At 41.2% G+C, this 19,764-nt stretch overlaps 1 protein-coding gene across 7 annotated transcripts in view; it reads right to left on the bottom strand.

Moving 5' to 3' along the window:
- LOC128696978 (protein ST7 homolog) overlaps positions 1-19,764 on the bottom strand; it is a 113,035-nt gene that overhangs the window by 54,362 nt on the left and 38,909 nt on the right. For 4 of the 7 annotated variants that reach the window (XR_011393299.1, XM_053788431.2, XM_053788433.2 and 1 more), the window contains exons 2-4: positions 6,331-6,630; positions 4,543-4,625; positions 2,077-2,233 (exon numbers count right to left, since the gene is read on the bottom strand). Coding sequence is in view for 6 of the 7 variants with exons in the window: in XM_053788431.2 (XP_053644406.2) it covers positions 2,077-2,233; positions 4,543-4,625; positions 6,331-6,628 (538 nt within the window). In the remaining variant the exon portion in view is untranslated. The remainder of the gene's footprint in view (positions 1-2,076; positions 2,234-4,542; positions 4,626-6,330; positions 6,631-19,764) is intronic. The other 3 variants (XM_053788434.2, XM_053788435.2, XM_053788436.2) reach the window with 1 other exon arrangement.

The raw sequence follows: 19,764 nt of genomic DNA, 5'->3' as shown, positions 1-19,764 counted from the left end.
AAGCTTCTAGTGCCAACCCTACAGCAATAAGGGTGAGAATTACAATAGAGATGAAGAAAAAGATCATTGATAAGTATGAAAGTGGAGTGCATGTCTCCGAGCTGGCCAGGTTGTATAATAAACCCCAATCAACCATCGCTACTATTGGTGGTACAGCTGCTGCTGCTGCTGCACTGTCAGCTGCTGCTGCTGCTGTAGCACCGTTGTTGGTGTGGCTTATTGAGAATACCAAGAAACAATTAACCCCAGAGGATTTGCCACCCAGGATAACCCAAAAAAGTCAGTGTCATCGAAGACTGTCTAACTTATTTCCATTGGGGTCCTTAATCTTGTCTCCCAGGATGCAACCCACACAAGTCGACTAACACCCAGGTGAACAGGGAAAAATGCCTGGAACTAGTGCTCATATTGGTGAATTTAAAGCCAGCAAAGATTGGTTTGAGAGATTTAAGAATCGTAGTGGCATACACAGTGTGATAAGGCCTGTTCTGGAAGAAAATGCCAAACAGGACCTACAGTACTCAGGAGGAAAAGGCACTCCCAGGACACAGTGTCTCATCAGTCATTGCTGCATCTTCAATAAAGGTAAGTGTCATTTATTCTTCATTTAGTAGACTAGTACATGCACAATATATACTGTGCATGTACTACTCTACTATTGTGCATGTATCCTTCTCTTTGTGTGTGGGAAAATGTATATTTCATGTGGTAAAATTTTTTTTTTCATACTTTTGGGTGTCTTGCACGGATTAATTTGATTTCCATTATTTCTTATGGGGAAAATTCATTCACATAGCGATTATTTCGCATAACAATTACCCCTCTTGCACGGATTAAAATCGTTAACCGGGGGTCCACTGTATTTGGTACATTTCACATTATCCCAGTGTTTTTAGTGCTTGTAACTGCAAAATAAGTCACCATGGACCCCAAGAAAGCTTCTAGTGCCATCCCTGTGGTAAAAAGGGTGAGAATTAGTATGGAATTGAAAATAAGAGATTAAGGAAATGTGTGCAAAGTGGGATGAACTGCAAACCTTTACGAATGAAAATCACCCTGACACAGCTACTGCAAGCCAACACGTGTTGGCAATCTGTACAATGACAATGTTAAGGCCCATTTTAGAAAGTCTTAAAGGAACGGGAGGTACAGAGCTCTATGGACAGATTTGTTGTGCAACATAGGTCCAGTGACTCTCAAGCTGGTCCTAGTGGCATTAAAAGAAGGGGGGAAGTAGCCCCGGAAAAGGACTTGCTACCTCAAGTCCTAATGGAAGGGGATTCCCCTTCTAAACACTAGCTTCCACACACTCCCCTCCTCCCATCCCATCAATCACCACCAGATCTTCAATAAAGGTAAGTGTCATGTATTCTATTCTTAGTAGAGTAGTAACTGTGCATGTCTTCTTCAGTTTGTGTGCATTAAAATTAATACACCTACCATCCGACTTAAGACCGAGTTCGGTTCCAAGAAACCGGTCGTAAGTCGAAATGGTCGTAAGTCGAACTTTACTAATGAATATCAACAAAACATTTTTGTAATGACTTTATTTTATTGTTTTATCTTGGTATTTCATGTTTTACTTTACTTTTTATGTTGTTAGTACTGTATTTTATACTGTAAGGTTAGGATAAACACTGTGTACAACACAAATAGTTGCTTATTTCCCAGAAATTTGGCATAAAAAACACGGTCGTAAGTTGAGTGGTCGTAAGTCGAGCAGGTCGTAAGTCGGATGGTAGGTGTATTTCATGTGGTAAAAAAAAATTTTTTTTCATACTTTGGGGTGTCAGGAATGGATTAATTTGATTTCCATTATTTCTTATGGGGAAAATTAATTCGGCTAACGATAAGCTCTCAGGAACGGATTAATATTGTAAGGCAGGGGTCTACTGTATTCAGTTATCGTATTCATAATTAACTTACGATTATTTCAACCAAAAATAGATTCTTCAGAATATAACCACATCCTAAGTCAAGGAGCACCAGTACATTGTGCAAATCACAGCCCAGCTGATAAGAAACTTATCAGGTTCCTTCTTGAAGACAACTGTACAAAAGCTGAAAATAAAGTACCTGGTACACTCTGCTGGTTATTATTGTTGTTGGAGCTTGCAGTGGTATTGTCTGCTGCAGGATTTTCTCCCCCACCAATCCATGGACTGAGATGATTAAGGGAAACTTGCTCAATAAAAGACGTGCCATATTTTCTGAAGTACCACCATTCAAATATCTGAAAGAAGCATAAAGAATGCAATTTACAGATGCTATTTATATGAAAGTTTTCATAATCTTGAAACACTGTACAAGCAGCAACAAAAATTATTTTACATACAGTATCTTGAGAGATTCAGATTTACAGTAAAATAAAAACCGCTTTTAAATTTTAGTTTACATTAACTAAATTGACTTACTTTGTCATTACCTTCACTACATTAACTTATTTTCTGTTTGTTTGTTTGACTATAAGCCTTTTATAAACCCACTTATAAATTCGTTCTTAAAAAAAGGAACACATTTTTAGATAGATGCACAAATATTACTATTATTTATAGTTTTAAACTTTCCGGTTGTCTCCCACTGAGGAAGGTATAAGATGTTGGAACAGAGACAGAATTAAATCCTATGTTGTTATCTTGTTTATGTTTGATCGTCTATTGTTTTGTTGTTGCTGTGATCCGGGGGACTTTATGATCCGGGGGACTTTATGATCTGGGGGACTTCAGGAGAGTTTTTGTGTCACTTGTGTCATAAGAAGGGTCACTTGAAAAGTATGTGTAAAGAAGCATCTAAAGTTTATCCTAAAGATGTATAAAAATGGCATAGTGACAAAGAGGGAACAATAATGAAATAGTAGTCACCAAGATATCCTAGAACAAAGACGGTTAAGGTGCTTGAGGGGGACAATAGTTCAGTAGACAAGAGCATGATGAGTTTATATGCTGTGGAGGATAAAATGTTTTTTATGAAAGCTAAACAATATGGCTTTGTGATTAATCAAAAACAGGTTCCTTCTGAAAATGACATGCGGGCATCCCTCTTGACATTATCAAAAGACTGGGTTGAAGCATTAAAAAGGCACATTGAACCATGTTCTAGGAAGGTAACTGCATATGATAATTGGAAAATTAACCTTCTGGGAAAGGTTGTTTTGCCATAACGCAATAATAACTTAAGAGGTATCACAAGTATTCTATGTAATGAAGTCAACTTGTGTGGCAGAGACCTTGTGATTAAAAGTAGCAATTTATCTTGCTGGATTAGATGACTCTACCAAAATTAATAAACTTGATAGTGCTAAAGAAATGTTAAGATAATTAAAGTAAATTTTTGTAAGCCTATCTCTAGCACTATGGCCACAATTCATGTGAAAAGTGATTCTGTCCCTAAGTTTATGAAAACTAGGCTGGTACCATTTTTTCACAAAGAAATGACTGAAACAGAATTAGAAAAGTTGGTAAAGGGAGGGATTACTGAGCCTATTTCCCATAGTGAGCAGTCTGCACCTATTGTACCTGTATTAAAGGCTGACTCTAGTCTATGAGGAGATGTGGGGATTTTAAATATGTAAATTAACATATTCATTGTGAAAGCTATCCTTTACCCAGGATTGAAGAATTATTGTCTGTAGTGGGTAATGGTAAGATATTTACAAAATTAGATTTGAAAGATGAATATCTGCAGACACCAGTAGCTGAGAGGAGCCAACAGATTTTAGTAACAAATACCCACAAGTCTTTTTAAATATAAGAGACTAACCCTTTGGAATTTCTTCATCTGGCATCTTCCAAAAATTTATTTCCCAATTGTCTGTTAAATTGGAATCACATATGTAGTGCCACAGAAGCTGAGCATGATGCTAGATTCAGGCAGGTGTTAAAGATTTACGAAGACATAATGTAGTACTGAATAAGAATAAATCAAGTGTTGAAAAACCAGATCTATTGAATGTTTGGGGTATGAGATTTCAGGGGACAGTATTAAACCTTCTCCTAGGAAGATTGAGGTTATTGTAAATTTACAGTCCCCTAAGTTCATAGGTAAAGTTCAGTCCTTTGTGGGAATGGACATATACTATTGTAAATTTGTTAGGAATTTCTCTAATTTTGGAACCATGTGTGGGCTATCTGTGTACAGATATGAATATATACGATAATGTATTATTGTACAGGAACAGAGTGGTAGCACCAGTAGAATTAAAATGCATGATATTAGAGCATTTACATGTTGGCTTTAGTGTAAATACATTAATTATAACTTGCAGTACTCACGAGTTGTGTCAGCTTACATAATAAAAACAATGTAACTTTTAGCAATAAGATTTTAGTAATAAGTACCCACAAGTCTTTTTAAATATAAGAGACTAACCCTTTCTCTCTAACCATTTCTACAAGGTATAATAAGCCACTGACTGCCATCCTGTACAAGAAGACTCCAACAATATTTCTGTGATGGGGATATTGCACTTAGCAAGCATTCTTGTATGAAGAAAACTGAAAGGTAACAATATATAAATGGACAGCGGCTGTATGTAATACTCACCAAAATAAGTCCAGATATTAGGGAGGAGGTTCCTGTTAGTGCCACGTAGAACTTAGGGGTGAGAGTTGAGAGGAACACAGTGGCTGAAAAATGAAAAAAGACTCGAATTATATGAGGAAGGATCTGAGGATAACAGATTATGGGTGCTTCTCGACTTACGTTGGGGTTATGTTCTGATGAACCCATCGTAAGTAGAATACTATATGATATGCTAAATATATAAATAAATACTATCACTGGAGAAATACATAAACAAATATTTACTGGAAGGTATTCAGGGTCAATTCAGAGAACCAGAGCACAGATCTAATTCCGTAGAACAAGAGCCCCTCACCGGCATCAAGGAACCTCCCTTGAGGAGTTGAGGGAGACAATGAGGGGAAAAAGAGGTGATGGGAAAATAGAGAGGAAAAGGGGAGGGGAAAAGATGTGTGGGAGAGAGCACATCAGGAATATAAAGGGAGAGAAATAAGATGGGATGATAGAGAGAGATGAAGGAATGTAAATTAACTTATTATATGGAAGCTGGCTAGTGTGTGTGTGTGTGTGTGTGTACTCACCTAGTTGTACTCACCTAGTTGAGGTTGCGGGGGTCGAGTCCGAGCTCCTGGCCCCGCCTCTTCACTGATCGCTACTAGGTCACTCTCTCTGAGCCGTGAGCTTTATCATACCTCTGCTTAAAGCTATGTATGGATCCTGCCTCCACTACATCGCTTCCCAAACTATTCCACTTACTGACTACTCTGTGGCTGAAGAAATACTTCCTAACATCCCTGTGATTCATCTGTCTTCAACTTCCAACTGTGTCCCCTTGTTACTGTGTCCAATCTCTGGAACATCCTGTCTTGGTGTGTGTACTCACCTAATTGTATTTATTTATTTTATTTATTTACAATTTGAGCACACATACAGAGGTACAACCTAATTGTGGTTGCAGGGGTCGAGACTCAGCTCCTGGCCCTGCCTCTTCACTGATCGCTGTGTGTGTGCACTCACCTATTTGTACTCACCTATTTGTGGTTGCAGGGGTCGAGTCACAGCTCCTGGCCCCGCCTCTTCGCTGATTGCTACTAGGTCCTCTCTCTCCCTGCCCCATGAGCTCTATCATACCTCGCCTTAAAACTATGTATGGTTCCTGCCTCCACCACATCACTTTCTAGGCTATTCCATGGCCTGACTACTCTGTGACTGAAGAAATACTTCCTAACATCCCTTTGATTCATCCGAGTCTTCAACTTCCAATTGTGACCTCTTGTGTCTGTGTCCCATCTCTGGAACATCCCGTCTTTGTCCACCTCGTCTATTCCGCGCAGTATTTTATATGTCGTTATCATGTCTCCCCTGACCCTCCTGGCCTCCAGTGTGTGTGTGTGTGTGTGTGTGTGTGTGTGTGTGTGTGTGTGTGTGTGTGTGTGTGTGTGTGTGTGTGTGTGTGTGTGTGTGTGTTTGTGTGTGTGTTTGTGTGTGTGTGATTGTGTGTGTGTTTGTGTGTGTGATTGTGTGTATGCTTGCGTGTTGTGTGTGTGTGTGTGTGTGTGTGTGTGTGTGTGTGTGTGTGTGTGTGTGTGTGTGTGTGTGTGTGTGTGTGTGTGTGTGTGTGTGTGTGTGTGTGTGTTTTTGTGTGTTTTGTGTTTTTGTTTTTGTTTGTTTTTGTTTTTGTGTGTGTGCTTTTGTGTTTGTTTTGGAAACATGTATAATTGCTGTAAGAAACAATCCAGCAAGCATGATAGTACAGTCAGTGAATGAAACATGAATTGGGTAGGCAAGGTTAGTGAAGACAGTGTGTACCTGAGACAACGGAGAAGCACGACATGAACACTGCGCTCAGCACCAGCAGCAGGCACAGCATCATGTAGACCATAATTGTTACCACCTGTGGCATGTTCCTTCCACCCTCCATGCCCCTACACCACCACTCTCCTCTATCTTTCCACTCACAGAAACTTGTGTCCTCACACCACATGCGGACCTTACATGCAGGTCGTGCCTCTTCCTCCTGGGTCTCGTGTCCTTTACACCGTTGCACTAGGACTGCTGGAGGAGGTATACTCCTCTGACGCAAGATTCGGGCTGGATGTATCCCCATGGCTAAAACAGTAGCTATTAGTAATCAAATGATTCCCACTCATCTGCCATCATATGAACTACATAAAGATGTGATGAATTTCCTGACAACGGTAATGGATGGTCCGGCACCTCTTTTGGTCAGGACAAAATTACGAGACTACTTATTTTTGCCAGACCAGTTTACTGAGTGGCCACAAAGAACATATATATGTACTACACGCTCACTTGTTTCCACTGTAGCTGCTTGATTTTGTTCAATTATTACCCTATTTTGCTAACGATTAACCCTCTTTGGCTAGAGTTAATAGCTATACAATAACTTGTCAATAGCTATGGCTAATGACAAATTAATTGAGCTGTCTGGAGTATACCTAGAGACGGTTTCGGGGGTCTCCGTGACCAGGCCTCATGGTGGGTCAGGGCCTGATCAACTAGGCTGTTACTGTTGGTCGCACGTAAACCGACGTACGAACCACAGCCCGGCTGGTCAGGTACTAACTTTAGTTGTCTGTCCAGTGCCTGCTTGAAGACAGCCAGGGGTCTATGTATGCTGGGAGGCAGTTGAACAGTCTTGGGCCCCTGACACTTATTGTGTTGTCTCTTATAGTGCTAGTGACACCCCTGCTTTTCATTGGGGGGATGTTGCATCGTCTGCCGAGTCTTTTGCTTTCATAAGGAGTGATTTTCGTGTGCAAGTTTGGCACTAATCCCTCTAGGATTTTCAAAGTGTATATAATCATGTATCTCTCCCGCCTGCGTTCTAGGGAGTACAGGTTAAGGAACTTCAAGTGTTCCTAGTAACTGAGGCATTTTATCACATTGCCTTGAAGGTTCTCTTCACATTTTCTAGGTCAGCAATTTCACCTGCCTTGAAAGGTACTGTTAGTGTGCAAGAATATTACAGCCTAGATAGAACAAGCGACCTGAAGAGTGTCATCATGGGCTTGGCATCCCTAGTTTTGAAGGTTCTCATTATCCATCTTGTCATTTTTCTAGCAGATGCAATTGATACAATGTTATGGTCTTTGAAGGTGAGATCCTCTGACATGATCACTTCCAGGTCTTTTACATTTGTTTTTCGCTCTATTGTGTGGTTGGAATTTGTTTTATACTCCGATGCAGTTTTAATTTCCTCACGTTTTCCATATCGGAGTAATTGAAATTTCTCATCACTGAATTTCATACTGTTTTCTTTGGCCCGTTTAAAGATTTGGTTGATGTCCGCCTGGAGTCTTGCAGTGTCTTCAATGGAGGACACTGTCATGCAAATTCGGGTGTCATCTGCAAAGGAAGACACAGCGCTGTGGCTTGTATCCCTGTCTATGTCAGTTATGAGGATGAGGAACAAGATGGGAGCGAGTACTGTGCCTTGTGGAACAGAGCTTTTCACTGTAGCCGCCTCAGACTTTACTCTGTTTGCTACTACTCTTTGTGTTCTATTTGTTAGGAAATTATAGATCCATCTACCAACTTTTCCTGTTATTCCTTTATCACGCATTTTGTGCGCTATTACACCATGGTAACACTTGTCAAAGGCTTTTGCAAAGTCTGTGTATATTACATCTGCATTTTGTCTTCTAAAGCATCCAGGACCTTGTCATAGTGGTCCAGTAGCTGGGACAGACAGGAGCGACATGCTCTAAACCCATGCTGCCCTGGGTTGTGTAACTGATGAGTATCTAGATTTTTATGATACGAGACGTTAGCGTTGTTGGTCTGTAGTCCTTTGCTATTGCTTTACTGCCCCCCCTTGTGGAGTGAAGTGAACTAATCAGAGAACAAGAACAACTTTCCTTTGTGACGGAACAAGAGCTAATATTCTTTTTATGTATGAAAAATTACATATGGAAAGATCAAAGCACATGAAACACTTTCACTTGGATGAAATATTTAAAAAGATATCAAGGAAGACTGTGTGTGTCACAAAAGTAGGCTTTCATTGTGAAAATCCTGTGGCTTCAACTTTCACGTACCCCAGATGTCGACATCTCACTATAGCATTACAGATCCATGATGAAACAGGCAACTATGAAACGGACAGTGCCATAGTTGCCTGTTAGAAGTTCTAATATAAATACTATGCATTTATATTAGAGCTTCTAATATAAATGCATAGAAATTTTTTTCTTCATTATGAGCAACAACAGTTTGCTAGCACACTGTTAATTATGCTTGCTGCTAGACAAGGGATTCTCAACTTTTCCTATTTCATTAACCCCCTCGACTTGATGTATTTCTCGATTTACCCCCTTACTTCCATACAAAAAAAATTATCGCCATCGTAAAGAGAAAGAAAAACAAGGTCAGAAAAAAAAATTATTCAGGTTTTTTACATCAAATATTTGCCCCTTGCCATGTAATTTTTTTACCCCCAAGGGGTACATTTACCCCTGGTTGAGAATCGCTGTGCTAGACAGACACAGGTGTTATGAAAACGTGCCCATACATTTAGCCGACATCTTATAATTTTAAGGGTATGAGCCATATGGTCTCACCACTAAGCTACTTACCACCTCCTTATTGCAAATAAATATTCCAATCAAGAAGGTGCGATTATGAAACCAAAATAAAAAATGGCATGCTGTATATACATGCAAAAAAAAATAAGTATAATGTGCATTACCATAAACATTTTGTAGACAATAACATCGTTGAGGAAGAGGAACGAATAAGCACCGGGAATAATGGATTAAAGCAGTGGTCACGTGTTTAGAAGGGAATGGGATATGGTTTAGGCAAAGACTATGGGTTCAGATGGGGAGGGAAGGTGGTTTAGATGGGGAGGGGAGGTGGTTTAGATGGGGAGGGGAGGTGGTTCAGATGTGGAGGGGAGGTGGTTCAGATGGGGAGGGGAGGTGGTTCAGATGGGGAGGGGAGGTGGTTCAGATGGGGAGGGGAGGTGGTTTAGATGGGGAGGGGAGGTGGTTCAGATGTGGAGGGGAGGTGGTTCAGATGGGGAGGGGAGGTGGTTTAGATGAGATACCTTAACATTAATGATGCAGGGAATTAACCTATCTTAGCATGAATGACGCTGGAAATTAATCTATCTTAACATGGGTGATGCTGGGAATTTAACTATCTTAAAAATGACCCGTCATGACTGCCACAAACCTGGTACCTGGGAACACAATGCTGCGTCTGTAAACACACTGACAACAGCAATACACGTTGACCTTGTGTACGACGCTGTGTTCTCCAGGTCAGTAGGTACACACCAACACTGATACACTGCAATACACGTGACCTTGTGTACGACGCTGTGTTCTCCAGGTCAGTAGGTACACACCAACACTGATACACTGCAATACACGTGACCTTGTGTACGACGCTGTGTTCTCCAGGTCAGTAGGTACACACCAACAGTGATACTCTGCAATACACGTGAATTGTATACTATGCTGCTGTTCTCCAGATACTTAAGTCCTAGTCTACGGAAGAACTAGACCCTCACTCTTTGAAGCTGTTTCTCACTGGAATCAGAGGGAAAAGTAAATAAATAACCCTGGAATAGGAAAGTGCAAGTATACTCAGCGCTTGAATGAGAGCGACAACTGATAGTGACAATACCACACTTACCTCAGCATAAGTAGGAACAACATAAGTTACCTCAGCATAAATTCACCTTCTACCCCCTCCGCCCTTCACTACCCTTACCCAGCTAACAGTTAAAACAATACTAGAGTTAGCAGACTTTTGTGAGTGACAGGAAGGAAAAACAATTTGTTAGAACACTGCAGTCTTGGTGCGATGTGTTACTGTGTGTAAGAACACTACTGTGGCGTTGTGTAACACTGTGGTATTGTTATAACACGGTGGTGTTGTGTTAGAACACTGTGGTGTTGTTAGAACACTGTGGTGTTGTGTTAGAACACTGTGGTGTTGTTAGAACACTGTGGTGTTGTGTTAGAACACTGTGGTGTTATAACACTGGTGTTGTTAGAACACTGCGGTAAGAACACTGCGGTGTTGTGTAAGAACACTGTGGTGTGTAAGAACACTACTGAGGCGTTGTGTAACACTGTGGTATTGTTATAACACTGTGGTGTTGTGTTAGAACACTGTGGTGTTATAACACTGGTGTTGCTAGAACACTGCGGTGTTGTGTAAGAACACTGCGGTGTTGTGTAAGAACACTGCGGTGTTGTGTAAGAACACTGCGGTGTTGTGTAAGAACACTGCGGTGTTGTGTAAGAACACTGTGGTGTTGTGTAAGAACACTGTGGTGTTGTGTAAGAACACTGTGGTGTTGTGTAAGAACACTGTGGTGTTGTGTAAGAACACTGTGGTGTTGTGTAAGAACACTGTGGTGTTGTGTAAGAACACTGTGGTGTGTAAGAACACTGTGGTGTTGTGTAAGAACACTCAGTGTTTGATATTCAAGTGAAGGGTAACAAGCAGCTGTCTAACAAGGAACAGTAAATAAAAATGTAGGCATAAATAACAATAAATTTAATAAAAATGTAGCCGTAAATAATAAAAGTAATAAGAATGTAGTAGTAAATCTTTCCTTTTCTCTCAAATACACACAAAAAATGGTTGCCTTGCTTTGTGATGATAAAATCTGCGTAAGATAAGATTTCGTTCGGATTTTTAACCCCGGAGGGTTAGCCACCCAGGATAACCCAAGAAAGTCAGTGCGTCATCGAGGACTGTCTAACTTATTTCCATTGGGGTCCTTAATCTTGTCCCCCAGGATGCGACCCACACCAGTCGACTAACACCCAGGTACCTATTTGCTGCTAGGTGAACAGGACAACAGGTGTAAGGAAACGTGTCGAATGTTTCCACCCGCCGGGAATCGAACCCGGGCCCTCCGTATGTGAAGCGGGAGCTTTAGCCACCAGGCCACCGGGCCACCACCAATTAACTGAGTGCTGCTGCAACAAAATCTTTGAAGCTGCCGTGTCTACTGAACCCATAATGGAATACTTGATATCCTCAGTGCCCTACTCAAGTCTCTTAGTTCGTAAGTAGCGGTACTAAATAAAAACTACCACCCTGTGTCCCTGAGTGATGGTGATATTGACCACACAGAGCAGTAAACTAACGTGAGGAACTTGGGAGTGATAGTGTCAGAGGATCTCACTTTCAAAAATCACAACAATGCCATTATCACATCTAGGAAAAATGTTAGGATGGATAATGAAAACCTTCAAAACAACGGATGTCAAGCAAATGATGATTCCCTTTAAATCACTTATTCTCCCTAGGCTGGAGTACTGCTGTACACTAACGGTCCCTTTCAAGGCAGGCGAAACTGCAATCTGGAGATTATGCAGAGAACTTTCACTGTACGTATAAGTAGTACACTCAAGCACCTCAACAACTTACAGTTTAAAGTCCCTTCACCAGTACTCCTTGGAAAGTAGGTGAGAAAGGTACAACATAATTTACACCTGGAAAATCCTAGAGGGACTTGTCCCAAATCTGCACACGGAAATCATTCCCTACGAAAGAAAAAGACTCGGCAGGCGGTGCAACATCCCCCCAATGAAAAGCATGGTGACGCGAGTACGCTACTAGATAACACAATAAGTGTCAGGGGCCAAAAACTGTTCAACTACCTCCCAGCATACTTAAGGGGTATTGCCAAAAGACCCCTCGCTATCTTCAAGAGGGAGCTGGACGGATACCTATCGTCAGTACCTGACCAGCCTGGCTGAATGAAGTTCGTACGTTAGATTGCGTGCGGCCAGCAGTAACAGTCTGGTTGATCAGGCCCTAATCCACCACGAGGCCTGGTCATGGACCGGAACACCCTCCAGGCAGACATGTAAGAGGGTGTTGATACTGTGTTGACACTAAGGGTCTTAATACTAAGGGTGTTGATACTGTTCTTGATACGGTGAGCGTTGATACTGCGAATGTTAATACGTGGGTGTTGATACTTTGGGCATTGATACTGTTTACACTATGGGTCTGGTAAAAAGTAGCTGTTGCAGACTATGAAGACAAAAGCTCCGAGCAGGACTGTGTGGGGGTACACTGTCTCAAGACTGGTGTGTTAAGTCACCAAGGCGTCACCATCCTCTCCCCTCCAGCTCGTCACTCTCACAAAGGGTTCAAACATATACAACCAAATGGTTGTTGTGTACCTTCCAGTGTCATTCCTCCTGGGCCAGTAAATCTACGCCCAAAACTTTGTTGACTTCTATGTTTTCGTACAATGATGTCGGCACTGAAGGAGTCCTAGTCAATTAAAAAATAAATACCGGTTATGTTCAGCAGTCTTAATACAAAAAAAAATCATGGAGCGAAGAGCAGTTAGGTTCAAAAAACATTCATACACCTATTGGTAAACATGATCGATGCTACTTGTGTTGTAGGAAGAGTATTAAAAGAGCAACGTATGCATACCTATATTGTAGTTGAAGACAAATTTATGTTGAGAATGTTGATACTACTGGATAGTTGTGAAGGAGTACCTGTTCTTCAGGTTTACACCCACTTGTATTAGGTGTAAAAGTTTTATTTTACTTGTTTAAGAAAATATTACAAGAACGATGTGCTGTTACCATATTCTATATGACAAGTACATTCTAGGGACGCAAGTGTGGGGGAAAGGATGGAAAATAGTAAGAATAAATTTCCAGAGGTAATATCCTTGTTTGAGAGAACCTGCTCTATCTTTATAATAATAATAATAATAATAATAATAATAATAATAATAATAATAATAATAATAATAAACTACATGTATTTATGTCGCTGTGTTATACGAGAAAGGTATCCCCTTATTGTATAATTCCAGCCCACTGAACGTTAAATATACGCAACATCAAGCAGAGTGAAAAACTGTACATATGTACAACATCTGGATATCTTTATTGTAGATGTTTCGCATACCAGTGGCTTTATAAAAAAAATCAAGAACAGAACGGGAGGACAGTAGAACTACATACAAAAGACAAAGTAATCACTCCAGCCTTTGAGTTGGTATACCTTTACCTTACTTTTGGTGAGTTTCGCGTCTTTCTACTCCCGAGCCTGGCCATTGGCCAGGTTCGTCTTGTGCTAGCCTGGTCAACCAGGCTGTTGCTGCTAAAGGCCCGCCGACCCACATATCCATCACAGCCTGGTTGATCCGGCACCTGATGAAGATACTTGTTCAGTTTTCTCTTGAAGACGTCTACACTTGTTCCAGAAGTGTTTCTGATGTCTTCTGCTAAGATGTTGAGTAATCTGGGCCACGAATGTTGATACAGTGTTCCCTTGTGCTCACTGCACACTTACTTTTCACTAGGTTTATTTTGCACTTCCTACTATATTTCTCGCCCCAGTATGTTGTTATGGCAATGTGCAGGTTTGGGACCAGGCAACCGTAGTCTTCCAGACTAGTATCGTCTACAAAAGACGATACGGTGCTATGATTTATGCCTCTATTTACGTTGTGACAGAATGAGAGAGAACAGGGGACCAGTATATTAAACTGGGGAAACAGATTTACACTATAGCAGCCCCCTTTCCAGTTATTCCTTTTGCACGCATTTTGTGAGTTTTACACCATGATCACACTTACCAAAGGCTTTTGCAGTCAGTGTAATCTACATCTGCATTTTGCTTGTCATCCACCGCATCTAAGACCATGTTGTATTGGTCAGACAACTGGGAGAGGCAAAAGCGACCTGGGTTGTGCAACTGTTGATTCCATGGGATTAGCAGTCTTGCTTCTTAAGACTTTCTTAAAGATTTTGATAATATGGGACATCAGCGCTATCAGTCAGGAGACTTTTTTTTCAACTAGATGAGGAACCCAGTTATTATCACATGAAAGCAATATTTCAATTTTCTCAGACCATGAAGCTGATCTCTTCTCCAGGCTGAGGGACTGACCACCTCAAATACTTTATCTCCAAGGCTGATGGACTGGTTACATCATTATCTCATTACTACTGCTCCCTTTGTATCTGACTGAAGAAGCCTACTGTGTAGGCGAAATGTTTCATCAACAAAGATACCCAACTGTTACACGTGTCTTAATCTTCACCTTATCGGTATTTATACGATTTTCAACAGTCATTAAGTCGATCTGAAGAAATATTCATTAGTATTTTTTAAATATCACTATTTATTCAGTAAAATGGGCAAACTGGGATTTTGGTAGGTAGTAACAGCGAACCTTGCGTTCACCAGCACTTTTTATTTCATTTTTATGTACACACAATTGGTGAAAAATTGAAGCCGATCAGACGAGTCATTCTTTAGTTATGGTAGGAATTCAAAGTTTTTTAATTGTTTTTCTATAATGACAAATATGGCCGCACACAAAGCTTAATAGGTACTATCCTGGCCGGTAGATGAATCAGTCATGAAATACCGAAGTAATTCAGAAAAGGTAAACTGAACCTTGCCTAATTATACAGGCACGAAAATTTCTGACCATTTTACACACAAGATGAGCATATGTCCACCTACACTGCTGAATTTCATTCATTCGATTTCACTCATTCAATTTCGCTCGTTGAATTAAGAGGCACCTTTCTTTTAAGTTGGAAGCCACACCACCGAGAGTTTCAGTTGCAAGTGAACATGCTAACTGATCCAAAAATCTGGCCCTAGATGCCATACACAAGCGTTAAAATTTTGAACCAGATGAGGTATAAGCGAAAGAAAACTTGGTTAGATAAAAAAAAAAAAAAGCAGCAGCATCCTGGCAACGACCTAAAGATTCCCCTTCGAGGATACTGAATAATAATAATAATTTATAGGTTTTAAACACATTTGGAGGTTCAGATAAATTTACTAAACGCCACTAACCACAGTGGTAGTGTTCAGCTACTGGCCTGCTGGTTTAAGGATTATATCACCATGGATTCGAATCTGACCTATTCTATGAGGTTGGCTTGGAGTGGTACTTGCTCATGAGATAATAAGCTGATCAAAGCTTATTCATTGGGTAACATTGAAAATGGGTTGGACAAATATTTTTGTTAGTGGGTTTGGGTCTGAGAAATACATGCCTAGTATAGACCCATAGACTTGCTGCAATGTTCCTCCATTCAGGAGGAAGAGAAAACTGAAGTAAACAAGATGGGAAGGTAACTTAAGTGTTGTGGTAAATATATAGATGGGTATTGGTGTGTGCGCGCGGTGTGTTGAGGAAATACCCGCCTCAATTATGATGTTCTTACCAGACGCATCTTCTACCAGCTGTATAACCTGTTCTCCACTTAGAAAAGCCAATTTCACATGAAATGGCTTCTTACATGCATTTCTGAGCATTCATAAATTTGATATTTTGATGTGTGTTATCCTCGGTAAGGTTTGACTAGAATAACGTCTTAATCTATATTTCCGCAGAATTATCCAATAATAACGAAATAAAAGGGTAGTTTACTTGTGGTAGCGCTAGACGTATCAGAAATTTCAGGTGCGTAGTATTCTAACAAATGGTAAATAATTTGGAAGATGGGTTAGAAGAGCAAACACACTGTATTACAACTACATAGCACACACGCACGCACGCACGCACGCACACACACACACACACACACACACACACACACACACACACACACACACACGCGCGCGCGCGCGCGTTGTTACCATCTCTCGTCACTTATAAGACTGAGCAGGATAAATATCAGAAAATTCCCTTCCTCCAGGCTTTGTGTTTCCCCAGTCAGACGACGAAACACAAGAAGGAAACCTATAATAACCCCGGCCATGTGAACTGCTTCTTAGAAAAAACATTAGTGATGTATAAATTGTATATTTAGATATGAAGGTAAAAAGAGAGGAAAAACTGTTCAAAAATATAATAATTTCGCCAATATATGTTGAACAGATTTTCCTAGTACCTTCATACCTAAATATACAATAGATAACGTTTTTCTTAAATCAAGCGGCAAACCCGTATGTCATACAACAGATAAGATAAGGGTACAGGTGATTAGTGCATTTGGTAGCTTTGGTAAGTCAGGAACTTGATACCCTCATGAACCCTACAAAATTGATAACCATGCAAGTCAACTAAATATCCCCGGCCACTATGTAAAAGTCCATCTTCTTGCTTATGCTTCACAATTAATCTTACTAAATGGAAGTCATCGGTCAGAAAACCAAAAGTTCCAGCAACGAGTCATCATATGACAAGATCTGCGTCTGGAAACTTGTCCTGTTTCCTGGAGGTTACCTGGAGGTTATTCCGGGGATCAACGCCCCCGCGGCCCGGTCCATGACCAGGCCTCCCGATGGATCAGGGCCTGATCAACTAGGCTGTTACTGCTGGCCGCACGCAGTCCAACGTACGAGCCACAGCCCGGCTGATCCGGCACTGACTTTAGGTATCTGTCCAGCTCTCTCTTGAAGGCAGCCAGGGGTTTATTGGCAATTCCCCTAATGCTTGATGGGAGACTGTTGAACAGTTTTGGGCCCCGGACACTTATGGTGTTTTCTCTTAGTGTACCAATGGCGCCCCTACTTTTTATTGGCGGCATTTTGCATCGCCTGCCCAGTCTTTTACTTTCGTAGGGAGTGATTTCTGTGTGCAGACTTGGGACCATTCCTTCCAAGATTTTCCAAGTGTAGATTATGATATATCTCTCCCGCCTGCGTTCCAACGAGTACAAGTCAAGTGCTTCCAAGCGTTCCCAGTAGTTAAGGTGCTTGACAGAACTTATACGTGCAGTAAAGGATCTCTGTACACTCTCTAGATCTGCGATTTCACCTGCTTTGAATGGAGATGTTAATGTACAGCAGTATTCCAGCCTAGAGAGAACAAGTGATTTGAAAAGGATCATCATGGGCTTGGCATCTCTCGTTTTGAAAGTTCTCATTATCCATCCTATCATTTTCTTTGCAAGTGCGATCGTGGCACTGTTGTGATCCTTGAAAGTGAGATCCTCAGACATTACTACTCCCAGGTCCCTTACATTATTTTTCCGCTCTATTGTATGGCCGGAGTCAGTAGTATACTCTGTTCTAATTATTATCTCCTCCAGTTTTCCATAACGGAGTAGTTGGAATTTGTCCTCATTGAACATCATATTGTTTACCGTTGCCCACTGGAAAACTTTGTTTATATCTTCTTGGAGGTAAACCGCGTCCTCAGCAGATGACAGCCTCATGCAGATCCTAGTATCATCCGCAAAGGATGATACGGTGCTGTGGTGTATATCTCTGTTTATGTCTGATATGAGGATAAGGAATAAGATGGGGGCGAGTACTGTGCCTTGTGGAACAGAGCTCTTCACTATGGCAGCCTCCGATTTAACTCTGTTGACCACTACTCTTTGTGTTCGATTTGTTAGGAAGTTGAAGATCCATCTCCCCACTTTCCCAGTTATTCCTTTAGCACGTATTTTATGGGCTATTACGCCATGATCGCATTTGTCAAATGCTTTTGCAAAGTCTGTGTATATTACATCTGCATTCTGATTTTCTTCCAGTGCATCCAAGGCCATGTCATAGTGATCCAGTAGTTGTGAGAGGCAGGAGCGACCTGCCATGAACCCATGTTGCCCTGGATTGTGCAGATTTTGGGAATCCAGGTGATTTGCAATCCTGCTTCTTAGCACTCTTTCAAAGATTTTTATGATGTGGGACGTCAGAGCTATTGGTCTATAGTTCTTAGCTAATGCTTTGCTGCCACCTTTATGGAGTGGGGCTATATCCGTTGTTTTAAGTGACTGTGGAATTTCACCCATGTCCAAGCTCCTCCTCCATAGTGTACTTAGGGCACGCGAGAGGGGTTTCTTGCAGTTCTTAATGAAAACAGAGTTCCACGAGTCTGGGCCCGGGGCTGAGTGCATAGGCATGTTGTCAATGGCTTTTTCGAAATCTATCGGAGTTAGGGTAATGTCGGAAATCTGGCATACATTTATGGAGTTTTGAGGCTCATTCATGAAGAAATCATTTGGGTCGTCGATCCTCAGACCGATTAGTGGTTCACTAAACACAGAGTCGTACTGGGATTTCAATATTTCACTCATTTCCTTGTTGTCGTCTGTGTAAGTCCCATCCTGTCTGAATAAGGGCCCGATACTAGATGTGGTATTTGCCTTGTTTTTGGCATATGAAAAGAAATATTTTGAATTTCTTTCAATTTCACTAATAGCTTTAAGCTCCTCCTGCCTCTCCTGGTTCCTGTAAGAGTCATTTAGCTTAAGTTCGATAGTTTCCACTTCCCTGGTCAGCGCCTCCTTTCGTGTATCAGATATTCTAGCACTCCTGAGGAGCTCAGTGACTCTTCGTCGTCTTCTGTAGAGGGAGCGTCTTTTTCTCTCCAGTTTACTCCTGCTCTTCTTCTTTCTTAGGGGAATATGCCTAGAACATGCTTCGGCTACCAGGAAGTTGATCCTTTCAAGGCACTGGTTTGGATCCATGTCATTTAAGACATCTTCCCAACATGTTTCGTTTAGGACATGGTTTACCTGGTCCCAGTTGATGTTCTTGTTGTTGAAATTGTATTTTGTGAAGACACCTTCACAGGTACATGCATTCTGCTGTTCAGGACCCCTATGCATGTACGTCTGGACTTCGATTAGATTGTGATCGGAATTAGTTGTTTTTGATATTCTTATGTCTCTTATCAGGTCCTCATTATTTGTGAAGATAAACCAACGTACCATTATGCTTCCCATTCAAGACCGACTTTCAGGCTGCGGGACTGATTACCTTATCTTCCACTGTTTTCCGTGTATAGGTCTGCAAGGCTAAGGAACTGACTACTTCATCATCTACCGTCTCCAATTTCAACACCTTCAAATTATCTTTGTGCTGAACTGATAAAGCCACAGTTCGAAAAAAAAATCTAAAATAAGAATACCCAGGAATTGCATGTGTCTAATTTCTCACGCCAATCTGTGACACCTGCGTAATACCTGCCTCACACCTACCTGACAGCACCCTGGCCACTGAGTGAGACTGGTTGCGGCTACCATGGCCTGCCATATGGCAATCACCTACCCCACTTTCCCTTCTGACGCCCCCACCACAGTGCCGCCATTCTTTAATGGAATACTTGGCGTTATCCTCACTGACCGACTGAAGTATGTCAGCTCAGGTTGCCAGTTTAACACAATGTATGTAGTTTATCATGTTGGCGAGACCCGTGTGCAACAGGTAAGTTTATGACAAAATGTTTCGCAGCAAGCTCCTTCAGTCGAGTACAGAGGAAGCAGCAGCAGCAGTAGAGATGCAAGGACGATGTAA

The sequence above is a fragment of the Cherax quadricarinatus genome, chromosome 49, assembly GCF_038502225.1.
Source record: "Cherax quadricarinatus isolate ZL_2023a chromosome 49, ASM3850222v1, whole genome shotgun sequence".
In the NCBI taxonomy this organism is placed as follows: domain Eukaryota; kingdom Metazoa; phylum Arthropoda; class Malacostraca; order Decapoda; family Parastacidae; genus Cherax; species Cherax quadricarinatus.
The sequence above is the reverse complement of the archived record's forward strand: the minus strand, read 5'-3'. Positions and strand labels throughout refer to the sequence as shown.